Here is a 25,495-nt window from a genome sequence, read left to right as displayed (position 1 = left end):
TTGCCTTGATCAATCAGAATAATATGCCCTCTAACAATTCCACAACTGTCTTATTTACATATTAAACTGAATGGTGTCAGCCAGCAAGCTATCGACTAATCCAGGGCTTCTGAAATGAGAAAAAAACAAAATGACCAAAAAGAGAGAAAAAAATAAACTTGGCTTTAAATATGTGTTATGCCTCTAACAGCTGTAATGACCAAAACATATATTCTGCTCACTCTCACCCATCACTGCTTTGCATTGTGAATCCAAATTTAATGTACTGGGTCGTATTTCCTCACCACAGGCTTTGGAGCTTCAACTGGCGCATGGTTGTCTTCCACATCACTTTTCTGTTTCAAAAACCAGTTTATTTTGTGTCACTGCATCTGGTGTGGTGAGATTCAAACGTAACTGGTCATTGAAATTATGCTTTGTTTGAATTACTATGTTTACTAGAAATAAAAATAACTAGCATAACTAGCTTTGTTAATTACCCAAAAAGTATTTGAATTTGATCTAACCTTTTGGCAGTATCTCTAAGGCCCACTAGATGGTGATCTGAGGCCCACATGTGGGCCCAGGCCCAGTGGTTGAGAGTAGATGCACTGATCTATCAAATGGTCATCTGTGTGTTGTTGAGTTACAGCACTTCGCAATGCTTGGGTGAAATCAGGACAGGACTTCAGTGCAGCAAGCAGTCCCCAGCCTTTGTTCTGCATTTTTTGTTTTGTGGAAAACAAAAGAACAAAAATAATTTTTTTTTTAAAACCATAATAAAGCATTCCAATGCAGAAATAATGTTGGAGAAATAAAATGATGACACAGAGGCCAGATTAATTTAAATGTTTTACATAAAATACCTTAAACTGAATTTGTTTTATCATCATAGTTCCATTCACCAGTCAAGGATATGTGTTCCGCCTGTTTGACACCTGTCTATCCAATGGAAAAAATGGTGGCCAATAAACTTATCCTGCACAGCAACTGTTTCTGCTGTAAACATTGTAAGAAGAAACTCAGGTGAGATATTTTCCACAGTATGATAAAGTTACTGAGATCAATTGTTGTAAAATGAATACGACATGAATTGAATGAAAATTCTAACATGAATGAGCTAAAACACTGTAAAAACTAGAAATTACTCTGACTATTGCAAATCTCCAATGCATTGAAATCATCTGCAGCTGATCTAGCACAAATAAATCTTATAATAAATTAAATCTGATTTTACTTTTATCCTTATATTATAAAATACGTTGTTTTACTTTATTGCAGCATCCACAACTATGCATCTCTTTATGGAGAGTTCTACTGCATTTCTCACTACCAACAGCTTTTTAAAAGAACAGGAAATTATGATGAAGGATTTGGGCACAAGCAACATAAAGACCGCTGGCTTCAGAAAAATACAGTCATAGATGAGCCAGACGCTGCGTCCACTCCCAAAATGACAAAAAGCAATTCAAACGCGTCTGATGGATCCAGAGAGTCCTCTGCTGGTGTGTATGTTAAAAATGTGTCTGCAAGAGAAATGGTATACAACAGTGGTGCTGATGTTAAGGGCAAACTAAAAATGAGCTGGCCACCAGAGAAGAAGAGTCCTGGGTTTTATCCAGCACAGCGGACACATGTGAAAAATAAGATATCTGACATTGGCAGAGCATCGACTGCAGAGCATCACAAAAGTGACAACAACCAAATAAAGATCAACCATGGTGGAGAAATGAAGGATAAAGGAAAGACATTGTCAAGCTCCTTCATTTCAGGGGTCAACGAGCAATCTAAGACAACAGTTTATACCTCAGGTGAGAAGTTGCCATCAGAGCAAACAAAATTCAGGAGTGATCCAACCAAAGACAGCATCTCCTCGACAGGACTTAACTTTTCTCTGCCCTCTGTAGGAAAGGGCAATCCTGTCACAAAACAGAAATCTGGAGAGAAAAATATGGCACACACTTCAAAAACAAACAATCAAACATCTAACAGGCTGGACGCTTATCCGAATAAAGCTAAGAAGTCTGTACGATTTGCTCCAAATGTTGATGTTGCTCAGTATGACCTGTCCTCTCAACTGACCACGGAAGCCAAAAATGAAGAGCACAGTGCGCAGCTTTCAAACCAAACTGAACAGAGCAAAGGGAATAAATCCAAGGATACAGAAGATGGCAGTGATCAAAAGAACGTTGATCAATTGTCATTTGAGTTCAGCAGAGAACAAGAAAGTGAGGCACACCTTGAAATCCCTGAATATAAATGCTATGGAGAAACAAGCAGTACTTTGAAAGAGAGAAAGCCTGTTGTTGAAGTGGAGAGCAGTCAAGAGGTCCCACAGACTGATATAACAGTTCTGAATGGACTTGTAGTCAAGGTTGAGGAATCACTTGATACTCAGAGTTTCACTGAAACCTTTAATTCACCTCAAGAGGATGTGAAACACCAAGAGCCATCTGAGGTATCGCATGTCATTCCAAGAAACTCCGTCAACCACTGTGAATCAGAAAGTCCAAGCACTCTGCACAGTCCGGCGGAACATATGCATGGAGAGGAGGCTGGTCTTGAGAGGAATAAAAATCAATTTGAAAAGGGTGAGTCAGCCAATGACAAGGAAAATGTCAGAGGTCAGAAGAAGCCTGTTTTGAGAACAAATTCTCTGATGGGCTCTGCAAAACCGGCTGAAAAGACAAAAGTCAAACTGGGATCCTGGTCCAAAGGAAAGAGTCCTTTGTCAAAGCTCTTCACATCAGGTGGAAATGACAAGACAAACAAGGCTGGACCAAGAGATGTCAAACCTAGCGGTGGCCTCTTAGGAAGACTGTTTCACTCATCCTCGGAAAAGGCTGAGGACGTCACACAATCAGCTGCGCGAGATGAAAGTAATGACAAAACACATGATGATGACAAAAAGACAGAAGAGGTAAAGGAGGCCGTTACAAAAGAGGTACAAAAGGAGAGCAATGTGTCTCAAGTACCACCTCAGGATCAAGAGGCTGGAGAGCATGTAAAGGGACAGTCTGTTCTTGCGGAGCCCAACACAATGGAGAGTAGCATAAGTGGGGCTTTCAGCAAATCCACAGAGCCATCCAACCTTCACAAGACTTCAACAAGGGAAACAGGAGATGACCAAACAGCTCCAGAACAAACTGATGATCATGAATCTGATTTGCAAAGCAGTGAGTCTACAGGCCTTTCTGCAACTGATCCTGGAAAAGCTAAGTCTAAAGATCTCCCGAGTACTGTGGAGTCAGTGAGTCAAGCATCGGAGGAGTCAATCAATCAGTTAGTAGCTGAGAGAAGTGGTGATGACATTTTAAGTGCTCCATTTAATGATGATTTTTTTGGGGACAGTGTCAGTTCAGCCCCCGATGACCTGTTAGCCATTCAGATAAATACTGACGAATCTGCTCAAAAGCCAAATGAAGTGCTTGATGCATCAGACAAAAGTGGAAGAGACCTGTTCGGTGGAGCGCTTCTTGATCTCAACCGTGAAGGTCCTCAAGATTCCTCTAATCCAATCAGCCCCAGTGATACATTTTTGTCTTCTTTCGTTGACGCAGCTTGGCCCGAAGCTGCTTCCACCGATACTTTCCGCCAGCTTGACTCTCACCTTATATCGGCTGAGAACGACGTGATGCTCGGCTTGACAGATCAGCTTATTGTCCCGACTTCAGCACCCGTAAACCCAGATGAAGCTCAAACCTCAAGTCCTTCCGGTACAAACAGCCAGACAAGAGAGCAGGATGCAGACTTTGACATTTTTGGCTCAAACGGCACTCTGTTCACTCAGCCACCTGATGTGAAAGTGCCTCATCAAGGAGGAGCTTTTGCTTCTTCAAACCAACCGTCCGACTTTCCGGATGACATCTTCGGAGTTAGTAATGTGTTTACGTTGCTGCCATCCACCCCAGCCACCTCTAACTCCCTGAATGATTTGCTTGGTTCAGATACATCTTCTACTGCCGCTGCTTCAGCTCAGCCTGGTCTTTTTGCTGATGACATCTTTGCATCAGAACTACAGCTGCTGCCCGTGTCTGAGCCAAGTGATGTCAATTTATTTGTGGACAGTCTTTTAGTGTCTGATAACAACAGCACTGAGCAAACATCTGAAAGCACTGTCACAAACAGTAGCTGGATGGATGATTTGCTCGGGTAAAAGCAAGAGTTTACATGATGTTATACACATCGTTGGAAAGTACCCAAAAAAAATATATAGAGATGTTTTTTTTAAAGCAATTTGTTTTAACTGTATGGATATGATAACCACTTTACATTAAATTAGTTTTAGAAAAGCACAAGGAATATTGATTTAATTTACCTTTGCCTTTAATAACAAATCTGTATCAAACACAATCTTTAAAATACATTTTATTTCAATTTTGTGTGGTAAATACAGTATGTGTCTTTACATTACAGCTGGAAAATAAATGCAATTGATGACATAGATGTGATTTTTTTTCAAAGAGAAGTAAAAGATGTGACATTTTTAGAATAACAGTTTTAAAGTGATTCCACATGAATGAATAGTTAATAAAGAGTCAAGACTGTAAAATGGCTTTATGAATTCTGGAAAATAAAATTGTACATATTCTGATATGAAATGCTGTGTCCTACTGATGATCAATCTGGAATAAAATGTCGACTTTAAAGCACTGAGGGAGTTTTGAAAGTTTAACTAAATTAAATTGCCAGACAGCATCTCATATACTAAATTCCAGGGCAACCCTTTATTTTATTAAAAAACCCTGGGCTCTCTACTGGACTCAATCCTTGTCTGAGTAAACATGCAAGTTTCCTTTCTCTATGTACATTAATTGCAGTACCTTTAGTTATTTAAACTGATAAACATTGTGTTAATTCTAGTCTGTTAAAAAGTATAAATGTGTGCATGGTATACCTTGTGTATATATTTCGGTTTAGATGAAAACCAACATAGATTGTGCCAGCCTCATCTGCCCTGCACATGTCTACAATAAATCAGTTGAAGTGGATTTTCCTGGTGTATCATTGTGCCTGGCCGCATATCCATAGTGTTTGTCAAATAACCTGGTAATCAGCACAACCTCATGCAGTCCGAAATGGTGAATATTCTACATCAGAATGTGAACTGATCTGGTGAACAGGTGGCCTAGCTCTGCCCAAAAGTAACAGAATCCACCCACCAGCACCTCGCAAGTTCAATAGTTAACACATTATAAAAGCGCTGGAGATTTTACCAGGGGGCTATGTGCTAGACGTTGTCTGGGATGGGAACAATTTATTGGTTTCACATTAATCATTTTTTAACTGAGAACTTTTTGCGAGCTCTAGAGGGTGCTGTTACATTTTGACAGAGCAGGCTGTTTCCCCCCCTTTCCAGTCTTTGTGCTAAGTTAAGCTAAGCAGCTGGTGGTGTCTTCATATTCACCGTACGGACAGGAAAGTGGTTTCAATTTTGTCATATAACTCTTGGCAAGAACAAGTATAAACTATATCTTTAACTTCCAATTAATTTCTTGTCAAGTCTTAGCTTTAGCGAAAGAATTAGCTTGAGCAATGTATATATTTTTTTAATAAGGCTATACGTATGTTTCTACAATTATAAGGGAAATGACTATAGACATTCTTAATGCATAAATTATGAACATTTGATTATTATCGTGTGTTAAGCGTAAAAATCACTAAAAACAATGTAGCTCATTATTAACAGATTAATTACAACTCGGTTATTTACAAATGAAGCAGAGCAATAAAAACAAAATTACATGGCAAGAGACCTTTGTGTGTACACCACTTTATAACTTTTACAGCTGCTTTTGGTGTGTTTATATGATGTGAAGATATGACGTGCAGTTTGAAGTAAATGCATTCTAGGTTTTAAACACATTTACATCTTGGTTGATTTTGGACTTGAACAACTGGCTGTGTTTGTGGAGGTCCCGTCTCTGAAAGTCAAAGGAGAGATGAGTGATATCAGGGAGCAAATGATAAAATGTGAGAGATCAATTTGTCTAATGACATGTCATGATGGAACATATTTGCGATAGTTAGCTGTTGAACTCGGCCTCATCGACTGACTCAGGAAGCTCTTTTCTCCTGGTCTCAGGAAGCATGAAACAGAGAGCTCCACTGAGGAGAATTAAGCTGCTGAAGACTATGGTGGGTATGGCCCAGTGGTACATGGCCAAGATGTTGAGCAGAGGAGCCAGTAATCCACCTACTCTTCCTGATATGGATCCTAAAGCTGTGGCTGTTTGTCTGAAAGGGGAAGGAAGAGTGGAAAAATAGAAGACATTTACACATTTGGATCAAATAGCAAAATGTCATTTAGAACTAGAGGGGTAAGACTATACAGTGACTAACGCGCTGATGTGGTTTTTATGTTTGTAGTGTTCAAAATGTGAGCTACAGGGCAAAATACAAAACTGGTACCATCTGCTTTCTTTGAGAAATGAGTGGTCAGATTTAACATGGAGTCGAATGGAGCAGTTGGTTGGAGTTCATGTCGCTCTGCGGCTCTTTGAGCCAAATGTGTAAATCCGTTGGATTCCAGAGACACTTCACTGAGACCAGCACCAAATTTACAATCTTTTTGGAAAAATATGTTCCCAGAATACTTTTCATGGTTGCTCCACTCTGACCGTGATGTCATCACTCTAACACTTAACGAGCCGTGCAATACACACCCATTATAAAATCTGAAACGGACCCAAAATTTTCCTGAAACTTAATCTGTGACTTCATGAAAACTGTGCTAGCTATCAAAATGCCCATTTGGCTCAATAAAGTTCAGCATTTTGTCAACGTTTTAAACTTTGAATCATTTTTCTACGTTAAAGTATGGCTAGTCAATGCGGGCCCAAAGTTAAGTGGTTATTTTGCTCTCTTCACGCCAAAACCCCATTCAAGTAAATCAGGCTGCACGTTTTGATGTATTTTTCCGCATTTTTTCTGCGACGAGAAACGCGGCAAACTTTTGTACTTTCGCCCAGAAGAATATGATTAAGCCTGCAGGATCATAGTCAGTGTGCTTTTGCACAGGTATTTTTACTGCCTTTGTGCTACAAAGCCACACCGAATGAGTGAGGAGACAGAGGACAGTAAAAAGGCAATAAAAGCTTGTTTGCAAGAGGTCCTTGAGCATACAGCCATAAGTAGGCACCCTAAATATTAGGAAATTTGCTACAGCAGAATGCGAGATTAGCTGTGGACAGACACAGCGGTGCACATTTACCCACAACCTCAACTTTGAAACGGCCAGAGGGGCTCTAAATAAAGACCTAAGGCCATTGGACGCCATTTAGTACATCTTAAATGCTGTTTCACATGAAGCCTGTGAACACCTACCTAACAGATGTTGGAAACAGCTCCTGAACAAAAACATTACATGTAGTAATACTGGAGAGCAGGAAAAAACGTGCCACAACAGCTAAGGACATAATGGCAATGGCATATCCTGAAAAAAAGAAACGTACAAAAACAAAAGTTGAGAACAGACACACAGGACAAAAACACAAAGCTATCATTTTGCTTAAAAATTGTAAAGGGGATTACCTTGAACAGCCAGGATAAGTATGCAAGAGAGTCCTCCTGTCAGAAGTGTTGCTACAAATATTTTCTTTCTGCCAAAAACCTCCAGCAGCCACATACACAGAGTTTGAGCTGGTATTTCAATAGCACCAAACAAGAACTGTGTCAGAAAGATACTGAAGCCGAGGTTTCCCATATTGAAGTACAAGTAGTAGATGGAAAGGCTCAGTGAAAACCTGAGTTTGAAGACAGGAAGAAACACATTAGTCTTGTCCTAAATAGCATTATTAACATCTTAGTCTCAATCGCAGCATCAAATGACCTCCCAACTAACCACTTTGGCTGTCCGAACATGACCAATGTGTGGCTTAATCAGCACATTTTCCATATTAAGGTACAGTTTGCCCCTGCTGTTCCTCAAATGGCCACTTGGGGCTGGCTCCAAAAGTAAAAAGTCAATCTTCATAGACCCCCATGATAAATTGCCCACTTTATAGCTGTTTACAGCCTGGTACAAAAAACATTTTTGGTCCCTTGAGCTAATTTCCATGTTTATGACTATATGTAGAGTGATCTTACTTTTATTAAAGTTAAAAACATTTTTTTATTAAAGATTAAAGTAATGTATTTTTAAGACGTTAGTGGAGCTCATGGAAATTTCCACTCACCATGCCAATGTTATGATGAAGATATATTTAGTCAGTACAGGTAATCTGAAAATAACTTTAATGCCTCCTTTGTTCCCAACCTCTTTCACAGCAATCTGTAACAAAAAGTCTTTAGTAAAACTAAAATTTATTTTCATATCAAGACATATTAATAGTTTACTGCGATTCGTAAAAAGCAGTAACAAATACGTTTAAGCAGCATAAATTTTTACCCAAAACTATGGATAATGGGGGAAAAAAAGGAAATGTGAGGGGTCAGTACATTGTTTAGAAGAGAGTGTGGAACAGTGCGTTTGTTGATGGCGGCCGCCTTGACGATCAGCTGTTTGGCCTCTTCTGTCCTTCCTCTGCTTAACAACCATCTGGCTGACTCTGGAATGAACCTCAAAGAAACAGAGAAAGTGACAGTTCAAATAGTCAATCATTTACAAATGAAAATATAAAAGGCAATAAAAAATAGTTGATGCACACCATATGTAGAAAACAACCACAAGCATTGGAGATGCGGTGATTAGTTGAGCCAGTCTCCAGTCTCTGATGAAATAGATCAGACCAGCGACGACGCACTGTCCAACTGCATCAAATAACTGAGTCACACATGCTCCCCACGATCTTTTGGACGGCCCGATCCACTCAGTGGCTGCAATCAGGAAGATATACAAGTTTTTTAAGTTACCAGTTTTGACTGGGATTGTTTTAGTTTTCAACAAACAAAAACAAATGCTAGAAGTATAACTTGAAAGATGCTATAATGCCATACACAACTTATAGGAACATTAACTGACATTGTAACAGCAACAAACCAAATGGTGGTCAATGATAATATATTTTGTTCTTCTCATAATTTACTTCTATAGATCATTTGATTAATCAATATTTCTAATAATATAATTGCCATCAATTTGCTATTACGCAAGTGTCTTCAATAAGTTTTATTGTCTAAAGTCCCATGATAGTTTGATTTGGAAAATAAAAATCAATGTCACATGTGATGTAAAATGATACCTGCACATAGTTCATACCCAGTATAATGCAGTTGATTCGATAGCCTCCCCCTGCAACTCCCACCATGAACATGGATGCTAAGTATAAGTAGACATTGGGGGATAGTGCTATTGTTACAGTAAATATGAACAATAGAACTGCTGTAATTTGAGTTGCTCGTTTGCGACCAAATCTGCAACAGAAAGACATGAACAAAACGATACAGTTTAGAAGAAATGACCAGCTTCTCTTATGGTCAAAGCACAGAAGAAAAATAAATAATGGTGCTAATTGGAAGAAAGACTGCAATAGCTACAATGCACCTAATTTCATCTCATCTACAAATTAACTAAATAGTTTATTTAGTGAACAATAGATGTTTAATATGGACACATAAGGAATATGAATCAACACTAGAAATGCCAAGTATGATGGAAAGCTAGTCAGAACTAAATATGACATTCAGTACATCTCAGCAGTATACAACAATAATTCCTAATAACGCAATTAATTAAATTAACATGACCTGGATAAGCAGTATAAAATGGATGGATGGATTAACCAATACAAATGACTCACGCTAACTTAATTCAGGATTGGGATTATTTGCTGTGTATTTGTTTGTTTATGTTTGTTACCCATGTTAAGCAATAAAAAAAGTTGGTAATAAGCAAAAAGGTTAGACATTCACGACCTTTTTGTTAGAAAACTAAATTCAAGACATGCCGATACCCTGCTAGTATCTAGTTTATTGTTGGAAACTAATTGCATCTTCTTTCTAAATTGTAAAAATTAATATTTATGAATGGGAGCTGTGTGTGGGGTTGTTTTTTACTGCATGAAATACACTTACGATTCAGCAAAAGGTCCAAATATAACAGAACCAACAAGAACACCGGCCATGACCACTGCTTGTATCACTTCCACAAAGTTAGCTTTGTCACAAACTAGATCAAACTGCAAAGAAAAAAACATTTAATGAAGGAATTTTATGACGGTAATTTCTTCAGTTTCTACACTCATTACTTACATCAGTGATTATGGTGGCATCATACGTCGTGTTGTAGTAAACCCATCCATTCCTGCACCCTGTGGTCTCATTGAGTCCGTACTCCCTGATGGCCCCGATGTCCCAGTCCACAGGGACAAACATCTGACACCTGCTGAAGGTCCCATCCTCCTCCCGGGGCAGAGTCAGGTTCAGCTGCTCATCTGTGGTCAGGTTGGAGTCAGCCTGAAGGATCCAGTCTGTGTTACAGTGTCGCTCTGGATCAGACTGGATAAAAAGAAAACTGCAAAATAAGATGGGTAAAAAGAAATTTGGGAAGGCTAACGCAATCAGAGTGAGCTTCTGGAAGAAGCCAAACTCTCCGATGGTCCTCAGAATCTCTCCAAAATCCACCATTTTCACACTGCAGATGATGTGTGAAACTCTGGTTGAATTTCGTATATAAGCTCAGGTTCAAATAAATGTTTCACCATCTGTAGTCAGTAATTAAATGGACCAAATGGTTGACCTGTTAACGCAAAAACTGTGAAAACCAGAATTTAAGAAATCATATTGTCACGGTTGTGTGTGTGTCTCTCCACCTGTGCCAAATCACCTACCCCTGGCTTTTCCCTCTGCAAACCCCACTCATCGCCACTCACCTGCCTTTGTAGGTATTTGTGTTTGTCTCCTGTAAGTTAATGGTCAGGATTTGGAGAAATAGTTCAACATTTTGGGAAACAATCACCTTTAATGCTTCCAAATGAATGTTGTATCTTGTTCATTTGATCCATGTTAATTTGTGACTTGCTAAACAAAATGTATAAGTATCATAAATGTTTGTTTGCCACAGAGCTTTTTAGTTTTTTTCAATAATCCAAAATCAAACATCAAAAAACACATTAGCTTTTTGTTGATGCTAATTTCTCGGGTTGGCCTCCAAAAAATACATCATCCTTGCATCCACACAAAACCAGAAGTAAACAATTTGTGGTTTAACAGAGGGATTTCATCCAGCACACAGGAACAGCACTGCTGAAGGTCCCATCCTCCTCCCGGGTCAGAGTCAGGTTCAGCTGCTCATCTGTGGTCAGGTTGGAGTCAGCCTGAAGGATCCAGTCTGTGTTACAGTGTCGCTCTGGATCAGACTGGATACAAAGAAAGCTTGCTAAGATAAAAGACTGAATGAAATTTGGAAAGCAAAGTGCAATCAGAGTGAGCTGCTGGAATAACCCAAATTCTCCAATGCTCCTCAGGATCTCTCCAAAAATCTGCCATGTTGGTATCAGATATATCTCACTTTGAAATGTGAGATATATCCATTAATCCATTAATGTTTAACCCAACTAACTTATTTTCAAGCACAAAGATTTATTATATTGACTGGTGGTCAACTAACCTGCACAGACATCGTTAAACTAATTCAAATTGGTAACTAAAGTGATATAAAACGATGCCGTGCACAATTGATGCAGGTGAAAGTAAATGATTTGACTACCCTCAGGAGCAGAGTGTTACTTGAAATTATCATTTTACTTTGAAAGCTGAACACATTAAAAGTTGAGCTTGTGCCATGTATGGCCATTGCAGCCAAAAGGTTAGCAATCATATTGTGTACCGTGCATCCTGCTGGTCAGGAGAGAAAAAGTAGATGCGGATGATTGATATCATCATCATGTCATTTCCAGACCATTTAATTGTTTTAGGCTGCAACTAACTACGTGTACCTTGAAATACTTGTAGCAATCTCTATGGAATTAAATTTGGTTCAAATGATAAGCAATATATGAGGCCGAATTTTACAGTTTGTTTTGCCCAAACAAAGAAACACAAAGCAAGTCTGGTATAGACACTGGCACAACGGCGAGAATGGCAATAACAGTAAAGTAAAGTGGTGGTAAAAAAGTCTTGTAAATTATTGGAGAAATTCGTAGGTTTCTACTTAGCTAATGAGCAAGCCTTGCTTCTAGCAACTTCTAAAGTGGTACAGGAATGAGTCATAAAAACCGCAAATGAGTTACAGTTCTTTGCACTTCTGGTTCTCTTGTCTTGTAGTCGACAGGTTTTTGAATGGGTTTGTGTTAGATATCTAAAAAAGGTCTGTGGTAAACACAAGCTTAAGAGATTTTAACCTTTTTCTTTCTACGATATAAAATACGTAAGTAAATACCTCACTTGTGAATTTTAAAGCTTTTACGCGACTTAAAAATGTGGTTGCTGATAAATGAATAAATGAGACTACAAAGCATCGTCACAGCCCCTTTTGGTATACTCGCGCTCATGCAGTTAGTTTGAAGCTAACTTTTTACTTCTATTGAATGCATTTACCCTTCAAAACCATAAAAGTGGTGTTCATTTAGATCTTCATTTGTATAGATCATCTTGCTCAACAAAACAGTATCATACAGTATTTTTTTCAATAATTCCAAAATCGAATGTAAAAAATCCTATTCACTTTTTTAAACGCTAATTTTGGGCATTTACGGGCGGGTAAAATCTTCTGCACTGGCTGCAAACGTTCCTGGTCCTGTGGATGTGGGAGTGTGGCCAGGTGGCCATGTGGAATCTGGCGTGGCTGTTAGCCCAGATGAGTCCTTTTGTCTCAGAAGGTTTTGTAACACAGACTGGTAGTGACATTAAGGTGCCGTTAAGATTTTGAGGGATACGGGTGCTGTCAACTCCTATGTTCGGGAGTCTATTTTGTCGTTTTCAGATGAGACAGACACAGAGGATAAAATCCTGATGCGAGGAATGGGCTTGAGGGTGTTGCATGTCCCGATGCATATGAATCTAGACTGTGGCTTGGTGAAGGGCAAAGTGCCCGTTGGTGTGAGATGAGCGTTACCAGTGGAAGGGATTGACATCATTTTGGGCAACAACTTGGCTGGCAACCGTGTTTGGGCAAATGTGCCTTTTCCTCAGATAGTCACTTCAACGTTTTCCCCGCATGTGCGGTTACGTGGGTGATGAGTCGCGCTGAGTCAAAGGGGGTAGATGGGGACGTGGAGAAAAATTTTCTGCGTTTACCTGATTTTCCTTTGTCTGTGTCTCATAGTGATCTGCAGAGTGAACAGAGAGCGGATCCATGCTTGGAGGAGCTGTTTGGGTCAGTGCTGTCAGTTGGTGAGGTGAAACGTGTTTCCGGGGCCTACTTTCTTCAGGATGGTATTTTGGTGAGGAAGTGAGAGTCCCATGGTGAGGATTTTGTTGGGGATCCCATTTTTCAAGTCGTCCTTCCATCCAAGCTTCGTGGTCATGTGGTAAGACTTGCTCATGATGGGTCAGGGCATTTGGGTGTCAAGAAAACCGATGACCGGATTTTACGCCATTTCTGACTTAAAACCTAAAAGAGTTTATGAGGTACACATTGTACAATCAATACTTTAATGAACTTGAATAAGGCAAATTTTGTTAAACTAAATGCATGCAGTTACTTTATAGACATCATACCGTTTGCATCATGTTACAAAAATATTTTTCTTCTAGCCCAGTGGCTTTCCAGAGCGCTCTGTCCTGCGACACTTCCGTCTCAGGCTGCAGACAGCGTCTGTCATCCACGGAGAAGTGTTATAGGCAGCCTTGGTCCTTTCCTTAAGAGGTGCCTCTTTATCCAGCAATGTGGTGCAATGTTCATTAAAAGACTGTATTAAGGGTTCAACATCATTGTGATTTGTGTTAATATCACAGCAAAAGTGCATTGAGAACTGATCAGCTGTACTCTGAGTAACAATGCGGGAGTGGAATAACAACACGCTTTTGTTGGCAAGCAGTTTTCATCTAACCCCACTAAGAGAGGTCTACCACAAGGCCAATTCTTTAGACTAAGAAGAGCAACACCATTAAAGATGTTATGGACATGAAAGCCAGATTTGTCCAGCGAGGGTACCCTATTGAATGGAAAGTTCTTGATTACTTTAAACATCACTTAACCTATAACAAATCATTACTTCATTATTACCCAACGTTTCTATTTCTGTGTCTCCTCAAGTAAAGTGCACTATACCAAATTGCTACTGAGTTTGATTAGGAGTTGACCATTTGTTAACTCTTCGTTAACAAATGGTTTACTAGCAGTTTGTTCCTAATTTGTGCCTATACTCAAGATTGTGTGTACCTTATTGTAAAATGTTACCATAACATTTATTTTTTATTTTTTTATAACCTCTAGAGCCTTAGTTTAACCAGTGTCCCATTTTGGACTCACCTTCTCAACAAGTATATGTCAACACTATTTTTACCTTCGGATTAACTACAAGATTAAAATCAGCTCTGTTGCACAATGAATACATTTGCAAGTATTTTTTCTCAGTATTGAACTTGGTCCCACACAGATTAATAAAATATAAAGCAGAAATAGAAATAGAAATATCAAAGTAAACATCTCTGTAGGTGTGTTTACCATAACCGGCAGACCTGAAATTTGACTTTACTTGTATAGTTATGTCAACAGACCAGGTGCTATCTCAGTAGCATTTCAAATATTTCAAGTTGCTGTCCTCTCTTAAAAATGGACTGTTGTACTTTTACTACTTCAATAAAGTTCTTAGCAGCTGTTTGATTCACATAAAACATTTTGTATCATTTACCTCCTTGTAGAGAGTTTCCATTTAATTTGCAGACTTCTGCTCACCCCAAAAGGTGAATGGTATTTGGTTTGTGCCTCTCAAAAGGATAAAATAATTACTTTTAAGGAAATCAAAAACAGTATGTTTTTCTACAGGTACATTTTTCCACAATGTGCCTTTGGTTCAGCAAAACCCACGGACCACCAGTGTGAAGAGTTTTTATTGAGAGCTTTGTCAATTCAATCAAATATCAGTCAAAAGTAGATCTCAGATTCAATTCAATTCAATTCAATTTATTTTTGTATAGCCCAAAATCACAAATTACAAATTTGCCTCAGAGGGCTTTACAATATGTACACATTTGACATCCTCTTGTCCCGGGACCCTCACATCGGAACAGGAAAAACTCCCCCAAAAAACCCCTTTAACAGGGAGAAAAGAGGAAGAAACTTTAGGGAGAGCAACAGAGGAGGGATCTCTCTCCCAGGATGGACAGAAGTGCAATAGATGTCATGTGTAGAACAGGATAAGTGAATTACAACACATTCAATGTAATTACAAAACATTCAATGTATGACAGAACCACGCATCTGGAGGCAAGACCTGGTCCAGGTATAACCCGGATACACAGGAACCTGTGAGGCGAGAAAGCACAGAGACTCTGGTGAAGAAGCAGGTCAATAATGTGCATTAATGGTATCGGTACTATGAAATAGTAATTTGAGTAATAATAAAAGCGATATTAGCAGTTGGAGTCAGCAGGGCCATGGTTGGAGGAAGGACCAGGGTCCAGATGAAACCATGCTCCATGGTTATAGATCAGTTATTAATTTAAGTAACACACTACAGTACAAGGTAAAAACTGATGGAGTGACTGAAAATATAAAGTTTGTCCTGAGGCACAAGACAAAAGCCATTATGTCATTAAAAGTTTTAAAAATAATTTGTTACCTTGTGAGCATTAATGTCGTCTGTAACTTCCAGAGCAATCAGCTCATTCGATTTTGAGACATCGTATGTGCTTATTTGACCTGAAGGCAACACAACAAGAAAACCAATGCAGTGTCCAAAATGGAAAGCATGAAATACTTTAAGTTTCATGCCAATCTTCCGATTACAATTAGATATTTCTTGTGTGCACGTGGAAATTTGGTCGCTCTAAACTTTAGCATGCTAGCACTTGGTCCAAAGCAAAAGTCCAATGTAACATTTTTTTTTGTTTTTTACTGACTTTCTTGCTCCACAGGAGATGAATCGTCCAAATTTGGATTGCTACATGCAGGTTTTGACCCCCAAAATCAGTATTCCTCTAGAACAAATGACAGAATCCCTGCGATCTTTACTGTACTTTGAGATTAATGCTAGCATGGCATGCTAACGTAAGAACTCTTAACTTGCTAAAATACTATGTCACCATACACAGTGGAGGCATGTAACTGTTAACATGTCGAAAAACTACATAATAAATACCAGCATGTCTCAACATCCATTAGTTGGTAAAATGTGTGTTAACATGCTAGAGTTAGCATGTTAGCATTCAGCTCCAGTTAAAGCTCAAGCACAGATTAGAGTGGTAAAATTTGAGTCCAGCTAATGCTGCTGTTAGCACGTTAGCATTCAGCTTGGATTGGTAAAAGTCCAGTGTTTAGCTCCACTCGTTCTCAACACACATTGGACTGTTTGAGTTTTATTCAGTGATGAATGGCAACCAGCAAGATTATTCTCAGTGTTTTTAGCAGTCTTAGGCTACATCCACACTAATACGTTTTTGCTTTAAAACGGAGTTTTAAAACAAACGATCTCCATCCACACTCCATTCAGCTTCGTTTTCGAGATGATCTCCGTCCAGACTAAAACGCCTGAAAACGAATATCACGTGACTATTCACGTGCACTAGGCATGCGGGTGGGTGCCGTGTAAACAGGAAGTAAATTGGTTGCTTAAAAATATACGACAGAGTAATAAAGTCTTTAAGAATGAAAGGTCGTATTTGATACTTAAGATCTTCTCTAAAATCTTCCTCTATAAACTCAAACAGACAAATTTCGTGGAAAGTTTTAGATGTTTTATTTTTCAGACTTAGTTACAGCGCTGCGGGTCTTGCTCTATCTCTCTCTCTCACTCACATCAAATTTACTTTAAAATCAACACTTACACATAAAGGTTTACTAGATTATGGGTCCATAAATGTGGTCAACACACATCTCTCACTCGTTCCCTCTCAATTTCGTTGTCTGTTCTCACTCGTAGCTCTGCTGGTGGCTGAAGTCTGTCGTACTGGAGAGCAATTCATGTTTTGTTCCTTTATAGTTTATCTGCAGACTTCACAATTGTTGTGCAGAACAAAATAAGCATTAATAAGGAAAGGAAAGTCCGCCGTTTTGTGTCCATCGTCCTCCCTAAAGCCGCTAACTGTGACTTCAGACGTCCACTGTTGCGCTGGTCACGCCGCTCACTAATCGCTCCATTAATTAACAGCTGCTTCCTCTGCAAAAAGGCAGACTTTAACTGGACAACAGCTGCTAGTAAAGACAAAGTCAGCAACACCTGTAATCAGTTGAATTAACCTGGTAGTCGATCAATAATCAATGTTGTTTGTGAGCTTCCGGGAAAGGGTCACGTGATAGGTGCGTGACGAATGTGGGAAGGACACGTCGTGACTGCTAAGAAGCAATCAAGTAGCGAATGCGGGTGTGGGCGTCATCGTTTCCAAACGTATCCGTTTTCACCCATCCAGACTACAGACGGGTGGACATGTTTTGTGCAGGCTTGTTTGATTCACTTTGGTTCTTCAGGGTGCTGTGGGAGAAATGAATACACAGAGTATGTTGCTTAAGTCGGATTGCTTTTTGTTACATGTTTTTATTCCATTTATTTCGGTCAAATCTTTTTGTTAACAAAACTACAGAAACAAAATGAGTAGTCACTTCTTGAGCTCAAATGGAAAAGGGTTTTCATATTTGATTGTGCGCAGTACTTAGAATTGATTAAAAGTAGCTATGTTGTAATTTGGAGATGCTAATAGTCCGTTCTTCATAATGAAACAAAATTTTAATCTTAGAGTAAAATTATGTTATGTTATTTTCAACATCTTTACCGAAAATGTTGTCTTGTCTTTATACCAATAACTGGATTAATTCAAATAAAGTTTTTCCTGCAAAACCACTGAAGCAAACACAATAAATAGTCAAAGTGTCCTTGATAATGATACATGATACTGAACCCCAATTTGCTCCTGAAGGCCGCAGTTGTTATACTGTACATTTCGCTAACAAGGACAGGTGTTCGATGTGCAGAGTCCTGGCCTGCGGCTTGCTTTACCTGTTGCCCTCGGCCTCATCGGTTGAATCAGGAAGCTCTCTTCTCCTGGTCTCCGGGAGCACGAAGCTCAGAGCTCCACTGATCAGTGTCAGGCTGCTGAAAACTACGGTGGGTATGGACCAGTGGTACACGGCCAACATGTTGAGCAACGGGGCCAGCAAGCCACCAACTCTGCTTGCAGTGGAGCCCAAACCAGAGGCTGTTTGTCTGAAACAGAGACATACAGAGCTCAGACGTGCACCGCTTTTTAATTTAAAGTATTCCATCGTGACACCGTATTGTACTAAACTTGATTAAATCTCATAAAGCTTCCTAAATAAGTTTTTTAAGTGCAGTACAAATAATACAATTGTGGTTTTATTGCCTTTAATCTGTGCATTTCTTTTGGATAGAAGCATTCAACCTGTCCAACATTAGTTGACTAAAAAGAACAGTAACACCATTTAGTATCTGCAAGACTTAATTTGTTCTGCGTATGTTAAACCAATTTGACTGCAACAGTTAGCACTTTAAAAAAAGCACGTCAGTGAATACTGAAGCTAGTGTCCCATAAGAGAAAATGGTTCTTGACAGCTGCTGGGCTGACCCACATATCATCATAATGTTCACCTTCCTCAACTAAAAACAGGTCAAAACCAAGTAGTAACCAAGTAACCAAGTCTAATATATAACCCTGGCTGGACAATTTATTCTCAAAGACAACTAAACAAATAGAAGACAAGCCAACAGTAAACATACTGGTGTCCTTTAATTGTGCACAAACAATCAAAGGCAGGTGCTATATTCCTATTGTACTTTTGCACAATGCGTCATACTACAGTGAGATGGAGAGACTCAGATGGAGATGGCTTACCGAAAAGATGTGGGGAACAGCTCCTGAATATACACATTGCATATGGATCCTGCCCAGTTTATGAAAAAACGCCCTGAGATTGCCAAGGTGGTAACAGCAACAGCATCATCTTGAACAGAATAACACAGTGTCAGACACAAAAACTACTGTCGAACAAGCGGCCATAATGGAGACTCTGTGAGGTTGTTCATAGAATGAAGCAATCAATCCAACATTGTTGAGATTTGACTCAAGTTAGGGGATCATTAACATCAGTATCATGAATATCTGTAGTAATTTTGATTGCAACCCAGGTGGACCCAGGTGGTGCCCTGACTAACAGCCAGAGAAACACTACCTGAAGTGCGTTACCTTGGGGAACAGCTAGGATTAAGATGCACAAGAATCCCCCAACCAGAAGAGTTGACATCAATGACACTTTTCTCCCCACTGCCTCCAACAGCCAGATGCAAAGTACATGCGCTGGTAGTTCACTCAGACCAAACATAAGCTGTGTCAGGAAGATGTTCAAGCCAAAATTTCCCACATTGAATGAAAGGCAGTAGTAGGTAACATTCAATGAGAACCTGAAGGTTTACAAAAACACAACAAGTGTTAAACAGTTTGAATTATGAATTGTGAAATGTGTTATTACTTGAGCAATGTCAATGCATCATTTGTAGGCTAAGTAGAGTTGTTATGGGTATCATGAAATGTAACTTACCATGCTAATGTTACGGCTAAGAAATACTTCCTAAGCACAGATGATTGGATAAGTATTATTATGCCTCTCTTTTTCTCAGTTTCTTTCTTAACAATCTGTAATACACAAGGGGTGGACACAATATCACGCTAATGTTTGCTTGTGTTAGCAAACCGTGTCATCCAACAGCCTGGCAAAGCGTACTCAGTTTTTGTTCACACTGTGTCAGACAGGTGATAAACTCTTATATTGTTAACTCTTCGTGTGAGTCGTTGTGTTATTTCATCCTAAACGGTTTACTGCAAATCAGCACGGACCAATTCACTGCAGTGTTTACAAGCCATTATAATCCAATACAACTTTTTCCTCGAAAGTTAACAAGGCGTTAAGTGAAGATCTTTCTGACACTGTTCAGAGACAGATACTATTCATTGAATTGTAGACACTTTGTCATGGAATAGTGAATTCCCCATAATGTGTTTGCTATTACCAGTGTATATAATATTGCATTTAAGTTATGATATAGTGGCATAAAGAATATTATTTTTGTGTAGGATCAGTACCTTTTCCATCAGAGACTCTGGAACAGTGCGTTTGTTGATGGCTGCCACTTTGGTAATCAGCTGTTTAGCCTCTTCTGTCCTTCCTCTGTCCAACAACCACCTGGCTGACTCTGGAATAAACCTGTCAGGAACAAGGACAGTGACACTTATCAGTGATCTGTAGTTCACCTTTAAAACAAAAAAGGTTAATAAAAAAAGAATAATGTGCACACCATATGTAACTCACAACAACTGCAAACAGAGATGCTGTGATTAGTTGAGCCAGTCTCCAGTCTCTGATGAAATAGATCAGACCAGCGAGGACGGCTTGTCCAACTGCACCAAATAGCTGAGTCACACATGCTCCCCACGATCTTTTGGACGGCCCGATCCACTCAGTGGCTAAACAGGAAATCAGTGACAGTTACACTGGAGTTCATTGTGCTAACATCACCACCCCTCCCAAGAATTATGGAGCCCCAAAACTGACAACATGTTGTAAATGGTTATTAGACAAGTTTCTAAAAAAATAACTGAATACATCAATAAATAATTATCTACACAATTAAAATGGAGCGTAAAGAGAAATATAATTGCTAGTTGATCAAAATCCATTAGTCGATTAAAAGACGTGGTCATTAAATGAAGACAAGAGACATGCACTTGAAGATATAAAGAAAGATTTCTGTGAACTTCTAAGTAGCTAGCTAACTTTGTTAGCGTTATTTTGATGACAAAAATGCATTAGCTCCTGCTACGATGCTACAGCAGTATGCAGTTCAGTAGAGGATTAACAGTATCTCCTCTGGCTCTAGTAGTTTTATGGTGAAAGGTAGCTTTACATGCACTGTCTAACAATGTTATTATTCATGTATTCAGTTACACCTTTGAAATGTTTAATGACCTATGACTACATTTTGTCAGTTTTGAAACTCCATAAAGAATCCCTTTGTTGTAAGTAAGCTATCTTTCACTGCGGTTATACTGGGATGAAAACAATGGTGAGTTTATTTGCATTATAAATGAAGAGTTAAATGCTTGGTTTAACAAAAACTGACCCAAAAGTATTTTTTTCAAATGACGGAGTGACCTATAGCTCACCCAATATGACGGCGTTCAGTCGAAAACCTCCATAGCCAATTCCCGCCACGAACTGGGATGCCAAATATAAATAGAAGTTGGGACATAATCCAGTTGTTAGAGTAAATATCAGCAACAAAATGAGTGAAATCTGAGCTGCCCATTTACGACCGAACCTGGAAAAGATAAAAACCTAGTGTCAGCATATGTGGTATAAAAACTCTTTTTTTTTTTTTTTTAAACAGAGTCAACAATACATATTCTGTACTACGTCTAGTACACTTACGATTCAGCAAAAGGTCCAAATAAGACACAACCAATAAGAATGCCAGCCATCAACACTGCTTGTGCCACTTCCAACAAATTAGCCTGGTCACAAACTAGATCAAACTGTAGAAAAAGCAAACAAAATGACTAAAAATGTTAATTTCATCAGGATTATTTAACATGTATATTATAAATGACTATAAGACAGACCTATGACTTACATCGGTGACTATGGTGGCATCATAGAGCGTGTTGTAGTAAACCCATCCATTCCTGCACCTTGTGGTCTCATTGAGTCCGTACTCCGTGATGGCCCCGATGTTCCAGTCCATGGGGACAAACATCTGACACCTGCTGAAGGTCCCATCCTCCTCCCGGGGCAGAGTCAGGTTCAGCTGCTCATCTGTGGTCAGGTTGGAGTCAGCCTGAAGGATCCAGTCTGTGTTACAGTGTCGCTCTGGATCAGACTGGATAAAAAATACACTGGCAAAGAGAAAAGGCAGAATAACATTTGGGAAGCAAAGAGCAAAAATAGTGATCTTCTGAAATAATCCAAACTCTCCTATACTCTTGAGAATCTGTCCGAAATCGGCCATGTTCAGGGAAGCGGTTTTCAGTTAGATGTCGCTGCACGATGACCTTTAAAGAATGTCCATTAATGTTTAAACCCTGGACTATGTTTCCGGAGGGATGAGACAGCATTTATCTGAAGCCTTCAGTAAAATTTACAAGATTTTATGTTAGGGTGTCTTACCTCACTATAATCTATTTCCAGTGAGCTGCTAATAAAAACCCAATGCCACTCTGCTGCTTGTCTGAAGATTTATTTGCAGAGTGTACTATAACTTCGCTTATCTCTCGCAGAAAGTGCTGTTGATCTTTCACCAACTTTTACAACATGCTGACTCGTCAAACCTCTCCGACACTCTTACCTGAAAGATAAACCTGTTACATAATGTGGAGTCATCACAACTTTGGCAACAAACAGCTAAGCTGAATCAAATAGAGAGCATCATTTTCTAACAGTAAGAGACTATGACGCCCCGAAGCAGAATTGATAGAATGTTTATGAAGAAGTCAAACACTAAAGTTGTGTTCGCACATTTGTATATAAGAGAAGACAGTTGCGGTGAGATCACATTACTCAGTGCTCAAAAGAAACCAAAATATCAAAAAGTAACGACAGCCAATGACCTCCGCAGCCCTCTGTGCGTTTAATAACTTGTTGTAAGAACAGAAAAACATAATCCAGCAACACAAAGTTCGGTTTTCTATTTTATTTATTATCTCTCTATGTTAAATACAATACAGTTATCTCTAGGCCTTTCAAAACATTCAGATGAAACCGTCTGAGGAGAAAATTACATTTCAGTTGAACTTCTCACATTCACACACCCTGTGTAAAAGGGTCAAAAGTCGATTTTGCTTTGTACTAAGGGGTCATGTGTAAAAAAAAAAAAGAAAGAAAGAAAAACTGCTCTGAGGGATTTGATCTCAGGTGAGATATGATGTAGCTGTAGCTTTACACACAGTTATTCTACTGGAAAAACAATATATTGCATTCTGGTGTAGTCGGTCACATGTCTGCTGAATGTGAAACTCAACTGCATGTTAGCTCACATGTAAATTTGTAACTTAGTGATTTTTGTTTTTGTTTTTGCTGCTGTGCATGATCTGGGTTCCTCATTCCTTCTTGCTAAGCTATTTTTCTTAACAACAGCCGTTTAGCTGGCCACTTCTAGAACAGTAAAACAGCAACAGACAGAAATGACAGCAATAAAGACACATGATTGAGTCAGACGCTGTACATGAGCAAACACACTGGGTGACTCAGCAACACTGACAGCAAAGTCGGGTCCAAATAAAAATATTCGACTCAACATTATATAGCTAGCTCATGCTATAACAACAACATCTGTAAAAATACGGTATTCCAACTAGAGTTTGGTGGATTTTTTGCTGTTGTGTTCGACCATGTTGGAGTCACTTCCTGTGTTCTCGTTGGTCATGTTCCTAGAAACAAAAGGAAGACAACGTTTAGACTGCAGAGTTCTGACCTTTACCTGTCCGACTTTTTGTAAAAAAGTTATCTTTAACTTAATCACTGCAAGTGTGTTCATGTATGGTTAGTTTCAATTAAACTGGACGAGAAATTACGAGTCTCAAATTATCCACAAAGTGAAATTTTTACATTTAATTTTTTTGTATGGATGAAACCAACGAGATCAAACATGTTGAGGAGTGCAAGCTTGTGAAAAGCAGATCTAGTGTGGATGGATGCCACCGGCTGTAATGATCCCCATAAAAGCCAATATTGGCACAACTTCTCAGTAAATCGTGCAGCTTGCTTACTTGTGGCCCTCGGCCTCAATAGTTGAATCAGGAAGCTCTTTTCTCCTCGTCTCGGGAAGCAGGAAGACAAGAGCTCCACTGATCAGCGTCAGGCTGCTGAAGACTACGATGGGTATGGACCAGTGGTACACAGCCAATATGTTGAGCAACGGAGACAGCAAGCCTGCTGATCTATAGGCTATGGAGCCAAAGCCAACGGCTGTTTGCCTGAAAGAGTGGAGTTCACTTTCAAATACATCGTATGTAGATTATCCATAATCACTTATTTAGTATACTTTTATTTTGAGTACCTGACAGAAGTGGGAAACAACTCCTGAATATAGACCATGCATACGGATCCGCCCCAGTTCAAAAAGAACTTTCCAGCGGTTATAAGGGCTGTGATGACAATAGCACTGTCTGGAATTAAAATGCAAGTTGAGTGTATTAAACCACTGACAGTCAGATGGATGTATCCTCATGGACCGAATGTGAAGGACAGGAAATTGACCTCGAGGGCAAGCAAGGGTTAGGAGGCAAAAGAAACTGCCAGTCAGGAGGGTTGATATCAGGGATTTTTTCCTCCCTATCAACTCCAGAACCCAGACACACAGGAAATGTGCTGGCACCTCAGTGATCCCAAACAGAAACTGAACCAGGAAGATGTTCAGACCAAGCTTACCCACATTCAGAATGAGGCAGAAGTAGCCTAGATTTAATGAAAACCTTCAAATCACAAGAACACAAAAATGACACAAAAATGTATTGAATTAAATGTATGACTAGATTCCAAAATGTGCTTAAAACTTACCAAGCAAAGGATACAATGAATAAATATTTCACCAGGACTGTTGAGGTAAAAATTGCTTTGATTCCTCCACTTTGGAATTCTCGTTCCCCAGTTACCTGAAGGGCAAATGTATTATTATAATACAGAGGGTAAATATCTCTCCATAGCCAATATCTCTATAAGTGTTGCTCAGAACAACCTACTGCTCAAAGGCAGTGAAACCAAGGAGCTGATTGTTGAATAATAAATAAATGGAGGCGAATACACACCCCTGTCTACATCATCACAAACAACCTGACATGGTCATCACACACACCCTGGTGAAGAAAGCTCCTAAACGGACGTATTTCTTAAGACTTAAGAGGGCAAAATTCCCGAGCCAGAGGAGCAACAGAAAAGGCCTTGACTGGAAACATGACAAACTGCCATGGGATGTGCATGGCCCAGGACAGGAGGGCTCTACAGCGTGCGATTAAAACTGCCCAGGTACCCATCTACCAAGCATCGGTGATATTGGTGAGAAGAGGTGCCTGCGAAGAGCCCAAAGGATAAAGACAATAACCACCCAGCCACAGCCTGTTCACTCTGCTGCCGCCTGGCAAGAGATACAAAAATATAAGCTGCCGTAACACCAGACTTCAGAGCAGCTTCTTTCCTCAGGCTGTGAGACTTCTAAATTTATCCTCCACTCTCCAAATATATATATATATATATATATATACACTAGTGCTGGGCAAGTTAACGCATTATTATCATGGTAATGCATTCATTAATTAACGCCGACAATTATATTATCGCGCGTTGATGCAGTTTTTTTAAATTTATTATTAAGCGGACATTTTTAACACAAGAACCGGGCAGCGAGCGGTGAACAGCTGTTTGTGTGGAGTCTCTTCCTTCTCTTCCTGCTGCCGCACCCCCAAACCCCCCCCCCCC

At 39.4% G+C, this 25,495-nt stretch overlaps 3 protein-coding genes across 4 annotated transcripts in view; all 3 read right to left on the bottom strand.

Moving 5' to 3' along the window:
* Positions 1-6,005: 6,005 nt before the first annotated feature.
* LOC116387599 (solute carrier family 22 member 13-like) lies at positions 6,006-10,599 on the bottom strand. Its single transcript, XM_031854859.1, has 9 exons — positions 10,171-10,599; positions 9,994-10,097; positions 9,179-9,333; positions 8,628-8,796; positions 8,419-8,539; positions 8,157-8,251; positions 7,513-7,724; positions 7,306-7,414; positions 6,006-6,216 (listed from the first exon to the last, which is right to left on the bottom strand). The coding sequence occupies exons 1-9, from the start codon at positions 10,543-10,545 to the stop codon at positions 6,006-6,008; spliced, it is 1,551 nt and encodes a 516-aa protein (XP_031710719.1). The 5' UTR covers positions 10,546-10,599.
* Positions 10,600-17,338: 6,739 nt separating this feature from the next.
* LOC116387401 (solute carrier family 22 member 13-like) lies at positions 17,339-22,404 on the bottom strand. Of its 2 annotated transcripts, XM_031854427.1 has the most exons (11): positions 22,193-22,404; positions 21,660-22,077; positions 21,458-21,561; positions 21,193-21,347; positions 20,325-20,493; positions 20,113-20,233; positions 19,571-19,665; positions 19,219-19,433; positions 18,868-18,976; positions 18,015-18,221; positions 17,339-17,492 (listed from the first exon to the last, which is right to left on the bottom strand). In XM_031854427.1, the coding sequence occupies exons 2-11, from the start codon at positions 22,032-22,034 to the stop codon at positions 17,432-17,434; spliced, it is 1,611 nt and encodes a 536-aa protein (XP_031710287.1). In that variant the 5' UTR covers positions 22,035-22,077; positions 22,193-22,404; the 3' UTR covers positions 17,339-17,431. The 2 variants fall into 2 exon arrangements, with proteins under 2 accessions (XP_031710287.1, XP_031710286.1); XM_031854426.1 differs by lacking the exon at positions 22,193-22,404 and having other exon boundaries at positions 21,660-22,183.
* Positions 22,405-22,706: 302 nt separating this feature from the next.
* The window catches only part of LOC116387721 (solute carrier family 22 member 13-like), a 6,715-nt gene continuing 3,926 nt past the window's right edge, over positions 22,707-25,495 (bottom strand). Inside the window, exons 6-8 of the mRNA XM_031855052.1 lie at positions 24,081-24,675; positions 23,791-23,997; positions 22,707-23,451 (exon numbers count right to left, since the gene is read on the bottom strand). Of these exons, the coding sequence (XP_031710912.1) occupies positions 24,577-24,675 (99 nt within the window). The 3' untranslated portion in view covers positions 22,707-23,451; positions 23,791-23,997; positions 24,081-24,576. The remainder of the gene's footprint in view (positions 23,452-23,790; positions 23,998-24,080; positions 24,676-25,495) is intronic.

The sequence above is a fragment of the Anarrhichthys ocellatus genome, unplaced genomic scaffold, assembly GCF_004355925.1.
Source record: "Anarrhichthys ocellatus isolate YVR2014 unplaced genomic scaffold, GSC_Weel_1.0 scaffold15, whole genome shotgun sequence".
Classification (NCBI taxonomy): Eukaryota; Metazoa; Chordata; class Actinopteri; order Perciformes; family Anarhichadidae; genus Anarrhichthys; species Anarrhichthys ocellatus.
Note: the sequence above shows the minus strand (reverse complement) of the source record. Positions and strands in the feature narration are given on the sequence as shown.